General features: G+C 45.1%; 1 protein-coding gene across 11 annotated transcripts in view; it reads right to left on the bottom strand.

Annotated features, from left to right (window-relative positions):
- Positions 1-4,855: 4,855 nt before the first annotated feature.
- The window catches only part of RALY (RALY heterogeneous nuclear ribonucleoprotein), a 63,389-nt gene continuing 60,102 nt past the window's right edge, over positions 4,856-8,142 (bottom strand). For 4 of the 11 annotated variants that reach the window (XM_072631288.1, XM_072631295.1, XM_072631298.1 and 1 more), the window contains 2 exons: positions 7,003-7,050; positions 4,856-5,349 (listed from right to left, as the gene is read on the bottom strand). In XM_072631288.1, coding sequence (XP_072487389.1) covers positions 7,006-7,050 — 45 coding nt within the window. In that variant the 3' untranslated portion in view covers positions 4,856-5,349; positions 7,003-7,005. Of the gene's footprint in view, positions 5,350-6,248; positions 6,722-7,002; positions 7,051-8,142 lie in introns of those variants that run through there. The other 7 variants (XM_072631289.1, XM_072631296.1, XM_072631299.1 and 4 more) reach the window with 2 other exon arrangements.

The following is an 8,142-nucleotide window of genomic DNA, read 5'->3' as shown; positions in this document are numbered from 1 at the left end:
CAGGTTGGATACCAACTGATAGAAAATAGTAGTAACAGCTCTCCCAAAGTTAACTCTCTTCTTGCAGGCTCATAAAAACATTGATTAAATTGCATGCAGAGCCTATATACTAGGTACTATGGGAAAATAAAAGACAGCTTTTCTTTTTTTTTTTTTAATCCTAAGGGAATTAGATGAAGAATGTAATGATCAAGGTGAGATGACTAATAGCCATTCATATGTTATTTGAGGCAATGAAGTGGACAGAACAATGAGCCTGGAGTAAAAAAGAGCTGAGTTCAAATCTCAGACACTAGCTGTGTGATCCTGGGCAAGTCACTTGACTATATGAGTTTCCTCAACTGTAAAATGGGGATAATAAGAGCTAACTCCCAGGGCTGTTGTGATGACCAAATGAGAAAATATTTATAAAAGTATTTAACACAGTGCCTGGCACATAGTAGGCACTATATAAATACTTATCCCCTCCTTCCCTATTAATAGGTTTCTATATCACTTTAAGGTTTGGAAAATAGTTTCCTTACCCTAACCCCATGAAATAGGAAATTCAGATATATGATCTCCATTTTACAGATGAGGAGACTGAGGTTCAGAGAGTTGCTGTAGTCACACAGCTAATATCAGAACCAGAATTCCAACTCAGATTTTCTGATTCCAAATCTAACACTTTTCTTCTTTGAGAGCCAGCAGGGCATAGTGGAAAGAGTGCTGGACTTTGGAAATCTCATTGACTTCTGATATTTACCAAGAGACCCTAAGCAAGGCACCTAACTTCTTTGGGCCTCAGTTTCCATCTCTGTAAAATGAGATTGAACAGGTCTCTTCCAGCCCTGATTACATTATCCTATGATCATATGCTTGTAACATCAAGGAAGGGAAGGTCTGTGTGAGGGGCAGGGCAGGACTGAGCAGAAGGTAGATACTTATGTGTGTGTATGGCAGGGCCGGGGGGGGGGGGGGGGGGGGGCAGTACCTGTGGCTAGCTGGTAAGGCCTGTGTTACATGTGTGGTGAGAGACAGGATTGCCCAGATACCTGGGAAAACACCAGTAGGTTCCTCAGCAGGTTTCAGTTCTCCTGCCAGTGTGTTAAAAAGTCTTTGGGACATCCCTGTCACCTCTAGGAAAAAGGCACTTCCTCAGCCTGGCACTTAAGGCCTTCCACAGACTTCCAAACTTATTTCACACCATCACCCTTCAGGTACTGTACAGTACAACCACACTGGCCTCCGCTGGCTGCCAAAGTGATTTTCCGAAAGTGCAGGTACCAAGGAGTCACTTTCCTAACTCTCAAACCTTCAGTAGCTCTGTCATCTCCAGGATCAAATACAAAATCTTCAATTAGCCTCTCAAAGCCCTTCATAACCTTCTTTATTGTGTTCTTAACTTTCATACCATCCTCTCCACCTTGTCCCCCTCTTTCTTCTCAACTTAGTGACATGATCCTCCCTTCTCTTGGCTCCAGTCGTTTTCAGACCTTCTCCCATACCTGGAAGATGTGCTTTTTTCATCTCTGCCTCCTGGCTTCCTCCAAGTCCCAACTGAGATGCCACCTTCCACAGGAACTTGTCCCAGTTGTTACTAGGGCCTCTTTCTATTCCTGAACTTAGCTTGTGCCTGGCACATAGCACTGTCATTTAATAAATGCTTATTGACTATTAGGTGCTTTCTGAATTCAATGGTCTCCTACACCTTTCCCTTGGTTTAGAGTAGCCCGCATCTCTAGAATGCCCTCCCCCCTTACCTCAGCCTTTTAGAATCCTTCTTTTCAGGCCTTAGCTCAGGAAAATCTGTCTGGAAATCTTCTCCTGACCCTCCATTGCCTTCCTCAAAGCTGGCTCTATCCACTCCAGCACATAGTAGGCATTTATCATAGATCTGCAGAATTAATGTTGAATAAAAGCTCTGGTTTGATTAACAAACACAAGACAGACAGCATGGCAAAGTAGATGGAGCTGGCCTTGAAGCCAGCCAGTGGGGCTGAAACCCCACCTCAAATACCAGTCAGTGTCTGTGACCTGGGCATCTCTCAATGCTCTAGCTAATTCTCTCAGACTATAAACTTCAGAGATGCTGACTTGCAATGGGAAGGGGAATTTCCACGATTTCCTTGGAGCTCCTCATACGAATGAGAAACTATACAATGACCTTCTTCTAGATCCTCTCCTCAGATATCACCCCATCCCTCCCACTTACTATGTCAGACACCAGGGGTCGCTTGCATGAGCAGCACTTCAGCAGCGCAGCCTTGGTGTGTAAGAGGCTTAGGAGTTCCCAGCATCAGAGAATGGCAAAGCTAGAAAGGGCCTCAAAAGCAACCAAGTCCAACCCTGTCATTTTACAGAAAAGGAAACTGAGGCTGAGAGGAAGAAAGGACTTGCTTAGAGGCACATGGCTCTAGGCTAATCAGGAGGTAAGACTAGAATCCAGGTTTCTGATCTCCAGACAAGTGTCCTTTCTATATTTCACTCTACTAAGAGAGGGTCAGGGTGTTAATGCTTTAACTCAGTTATGGGATGGGCAGAATTGAAAAGTGTAGATTTGGACAGGGCAACAGGTCACCTAGTACAATTCCTTTCAAGCCCTTTCCAGAACAGGGCTTCTGATCCGTCTTTAAAGATAAATTCTCCCTCCTGGGAAACACACAGGTGCCACATAAAGGTATGGTGGTTAAAGCTCGTTTTCTGTGCTCTGGCTGGGCATGCCTCCCTAATTTTCTCTTCTTTACTGGTTCAAGAGCTTTTAAGAAACCAACACATCTTCACCATCTCTACTACCATCAGACAGTGAGTGAACAGATCATAAATGTAGAACTAGAAGACCCTCCAGAGACTATCAGACACACCCCCTTCATTTTAAAGATAAGGAAACACAAGAGGATCAAAACCAGATTATCTGATGCCAAACCCAGAACTCTTCCTTACATTCTGGTGCCAGGTCCTGAACTGAAACCATTGTCATTGACTTTACTTTGGGGGAAAGGGGAGGTTTCTGTGTTCCTCATGCTCCCCCAGAGAAGCAATGAAGCCCTAACATGCCAATTACCCAAGCCTGGGGAACCTACTTGAATCACCTGAAGAGGACAACCTGAAGAATTAAATGTTGATGATTGAAGTGACCTCTGGTCTGGGCCAGACTAGGTCTGGGTAAGCTGTGGTTGAGGAACCAATGAACCTCCCTCCTATTTCCACTCCTCAGGTATCAACCAACACTATGGATTTCACAAAGAGCACTGGGAGAGTGGGAAAACATCACACCTCCAGTTGCCAGGTTATGCTGGTGGAGACACTTTGCTACTCCAGTTCCTCTCAGTGTATTCCACGGAATGTTAGTTCTGGAAGGAACTTCCAGAGATCATCTAGTCCACCCCCTTTTCATTCTTAGATAGAGGAACTGCAGCCCAGAAGAGGGAAGGGATTTGTCCAAGATCCCACAGCTAGCCAGGCAGTTCACTTCTCTCTCAGCCTATTTATATACCCCATGGGTAAAATGAACAGGCTGGACTGGAAAAGTTCTAGCATTGACCACCTATGGCTCCCAGCAGTGACTTCCAAGTCCAGAGCTATTTCAACCACACCGCCCTATACTCTCTGCCCCGTCCCCTTGCTGGCTTCTATAAAGCAGACAGCATTCACACGTACAAACAAAAATAAACGTGTTTGCCATGGTGAACTGACACTTGTGCTTGGTAATGCTCTGAAATATTATCCTTAAATATGTTGTTGGCCTGTAGTCGACAGCTGAGCACAGGCAATAAAAAAAAATGTCCTTGGCCTCACGTAGGTTGTGTGTTAGCCCTGAAAGCCCTCATTGGAAAACGATGGTAAAATGGCCCAGTGGACGAAGTGTGGAGCCAGCTGTCCAGAGATGGAGGAAAGAAGCCAAGCAGAGGGTTAACAAAAGATAAGTGGTTTAATGAAGAGGAATCATAGAATCCCAGAGTTGGAAGGGTAAAGTCAAATCTGCTGCCCAATGCATCAATACCCTCTTAACAGCACACATCCCTGTTAAGTGCAGCTGATGCTTTAAGACCTCCAGTGATGGAGAACTCGCTCTCTACTAAAGTAGCCCATCTCACTGCTGTACTGCTCTAATGGTTTAGCAAGCTTTCTCATAGAGCCCCAAACTGCTTGCTAGTCCACTGCCCCACCCCACCCCCACCCCTCCTAATTTTGCCCCCTAAGGCCAAGAACAAATCTTTAAAATGACAGCCTTTCTGGTATTTGAAGACACTTGTCATATTCCTTCTAAGTCTTCAGCCTGCACATCCCCAGTTCTTCCAAAGGATGTGTGGCAGTTTCCAGTCCTCTCTCTAGCCTTGTCATCACTTGGGTATGATCCAGTTTGTCAGTGTTCTAAAACATGGTCCTAGTCCTGGGCACAATAACTATGTGTGTGATCTGACCAGGGCAGAGATCAATGTGGACATAAGCTCTCTCCCTCTAGATGTTGGGCCTCTACTGTACATTATCTATAGCCCAAAGTCATGGTAACATTTTGGGCTGCCTTGTCACATTATTAAAACCTACTGGGCTGGTGATTCCCTCCAACACTTGAGTTTTTCATTTAATCACATCTCCCTGAATCCTGTACTCAGGATCATAGGATTCAGAGCTGGAAATGGACCTTAGAGACCTCTTGCAACTAGTTTTTTGAACCCAATTTTAGGACTTAAAAATTTCTCTCTATTCAATTCCATTCTGTTAATAGGTCCACCATTTCAGCCTGCTGAGATCTTTTAGGGAACCAAATTCTTTTGTCTAGCCTATTAACAATTCTCTCCTAGCTTTGAATAATTTGTTAAGCAGATCTCTGCTTTAATGCCAATGGTATGAAAGATGGCTCTGAAGACAAATGTATCGTCCAATCTGCCTGAGCATTCAGGATCCAAACTCTTTATTATCAGGGTCATTGTGAAGTCCCCTCCTTGTGGATTGCCCTCCCCACACCCCTAGAAAATCCCAAAGCCCTGCAGTGTCCTGCTCCAGGATATAATACAACTTCTGTGCTCTGCCCAGTCAGTCCCAGGCAGGAAGGAAGGCAGTTAGTTGGGGGACTCGGGGGTGGGAGGATAGGGAGAGTTTTCCTGCTATCTGCTCCTGCAGGAAGGTGCCCAGGTGAGAAGTTGAGGGTACCAGGTCCATCTGGAGAAGGGGCTGGCTGGATTTGGCACTGATGGGTGACAGGTGGGTGGAAGCCGTCGGACCCACAGTTCTCCTCCGCTGCCCAGCTGGGGATGATGGCACCTGGGGGTTTGGGGGGTGATGGGTGGTGCCTGGCTCAGGGGGCCAGGGTCAGGGTTTGCCCTCATACCGTCCTCCTCGGGTCAGCCTGCAGTCCCTCCTATCCCGCTGTGAGAATGGAAGATAAGGAAGAAACACTGGTTTCAAGCACAACAGAGTAGTATGTTTGGAGGATACAAATGAGTCAGGTCGTGTTCAGGGTTCATGAATTGTGGAGAGGAAAACATAACTGATACAGAGGGCACCAGGGAAGTTTGTGTCTCAATGAGAAGTACATTGAGAAGCCATGTGGTAGAGGGAAAAAAGCCCTAGGCTTGGGAGTCAGGAGAGCTGGCACAGGGCCCAAGTTCTGGTACAAGTCACATTCCTACTCTGAGCCTCAGTCTTCTCCTTTGTAAAATGGGGATAATATCCTTGGACTACCTGCCTCACAAGACAACTGTGAGGAAAACCAGCTTGTAAACACTCAAGATGTTACAGGAAATCAGTACAGTGGGGAAAGGCTGGATTGGGAATAAGGAGAGAGCTGTTATCAAATCCTATTGCTGATACCCTCTGGCTACACGATGGGCAACTTCACGTCTTGGCTTACTCTATAACATGGGGATGTTAACACTCAAAGGACCTACCTTCGGAGGCTGTTCTGAGGAACAAGTGAGAAATGGGTAAGGAGCGCTGCAACACTTCAAAAGCTACATTAAATGTCAGCTATTCTTACTGAACTAAGGGGTAGCTGGTGTTTACTTTCTCTTTTCCTACAGTTTGCTACAATAAAGTAAAAACAAGATGCCAAGGCCAGCTGAGATAGGACATAAGTATCCCCCAAGCAGAGTCAGGAAGATCGGAGTTCAAATCCAGCCTTAGACACTTACTAGCTGTAGGAACCCCCAGCAAGTCATTTATTTAACTTGGCTCAGTCTCAAGTTTCTTCAACAGAAAAAAAGGGATAAAAATAGCACCACCCAGGGTTGTTGTCAGGATCAAATGAGAGAATATATGTCAGGCACTTTTATAAACGATAGCAATTATTTATTAATAATAATGATGGTGACCTAGTGGCACAGCTGAGCACTGGGGAGGGAGCATTAACAATAAGGCATGAGGCAATGGACGGAGCTGAACTTGGACACACAGGGAGAGCTGGGCTCAAATCCTGCTTGAGACATTTACAGTGTGACTTCTCCCCTCTAGCTTCAGCTTCCTCATATGTAAAATCTATGATCCCTTCCTGTCCAGTAGGCCAGAGAGAAAGAGGGGGAAAAAATCTCTCCATCAGCTTTAAGATGAGATTTATGGGCTTCTCCTGGTGCATTTTAATGCTTCTTTAGTTGGATGCAAGATGCTGAGGACATTTCATCCTTGGGAAAAGAATCCTGGGTTGCCTAGGGAAGGATGGGTAGTAGGTGGGGAAGGTTAATGTCTTGGGAAAGGAAAAGGGGCATTCTTGGTGGCTTAAGAGGTCCTGGACACCATTTCAGGCCTGTGGAACAAGGTCAGGTTAGGGAGTAGAGGGGGACGCCAGGACCCAACCCACCACCAACTACTCATTTAACCCACCTTAGCAGTGATTCTAGGAAGCCCATGACTGGGGACAAGGAGAATGGAAAGGGAGGAAGTTTTCATTACTATGCCCTGGTCAGTGCTGGGAAAACTGACTTCAAGCTAGAAGTCCTTTGATGGGATGGGATGAAACCTCCACAGACCCAAAGTCCTGCCCACCCATCCCTCCTCCCAATCCTCTGTCCCTCCAAAGCCTCATACCATTTACTGTAGAGTCAATTCATCCAGCTCTGTGTATCGGCTGTTGTCCTGAGAGAGAAAGAAGGGGGGACATGGAGGGAGGGAGACAACAGGTTAACACATATGAAGGGCTGTGTTCAGTTCTGGGTTCATATTTTTGTGAGGGTCACCACTAAGATGGAACACCCAGAAGAAAGCAACCAGAATAAAACAGTGGAGGACCAGGCCATGTGATTCACTGAGGGAATCTGGGACTTTTAGCCTGAAAAGTAAAGAACTTTGTGGAGATGTGATCTCTGTCCTCAAGTATCTGAAAAGCTATTATGAAGACGGGTTAATATGCACTTCAAAAGGCAAAAACAGGACCATGGGGGGTGGGGGTGGGAGGAGGAGGTAAAAGGGATGTGGATTTTGGCTCAATATATAAAACAATCAAGGCTTTCCAACAATGGGATGGGCTGTCTTGGAAGATATGGGGCTTCTCAATATTATCAGTAATCAAAGAGAGACAAATTAAAACAACTCTTCACTTGTTTTTTAGTAGCCTTCATATCCATCAAACTAGAAAAATGAATTAAAAGCAAGGAAACTTAACGCAAGCAGGGTTATGGAATAAAATGTATCCTCCCCTCATTCACTGCTGGTGGAAATGCAGAATCTATTCCAAGTGCCATGGAGTAGTATAAAAGTTGTAAAAATAATTCCACTACTGGGAATATATCCTATGAGTGTTATCAAAAATAAAAGGGCTGTTAAAAGATTTTCAGAGTCTTAGCATATGTTAATTGGATTCAGTACCAAATGGCCTATTAATACAATGGAATACGATGGCACAGTTTGCACAAGTGTGGAGAATTCAGGGAAACCTGGGAAGATCCCTACATAACAATGTAAAGTCAGACCAATCAGCAGAACCGGGAGGAGGGTGCGGAGCTGTAACCACCAAGGAGAAAAAGGGAAGGAGAATCCTGGCGAGGGAGCCCCCAATACGAAACGAAACATGAGGATGCTTTAAATGCCAACAGTTACTAAGCCAAGTCTAATCGGTTGCACTACTGTTAAGCTTTTAATAGAATGCAAAAAGGAAGTAAAAAAAAAGAAAAATAAAGAAAAGGGAAAGGAAAGCTACTAAGCCTGCTGTCACTGCAAGTATTCAAGGAG

The sequence above is a fragment of the Notamacropus eugenii genome, chromosome 1, assembly GCF_028372415.1.
Source record: "Notamacropus eugenii isolate mMacEug1 chromosome 1, mMacEug1.pri_v2, whole genome shotgun sequence".
Lineage (NCBI taxonomy): Eukaryota > Metazoa > Chordata > Mammalia > Diprotodontia > Macropodidae > Notamacropus > Notamacropus eugenii.
The sequence above is the reverse complement of the archived record's forward strand: the minus strand, read 5'-3'. Positions and strand labels throughout refer to the sequence as shown.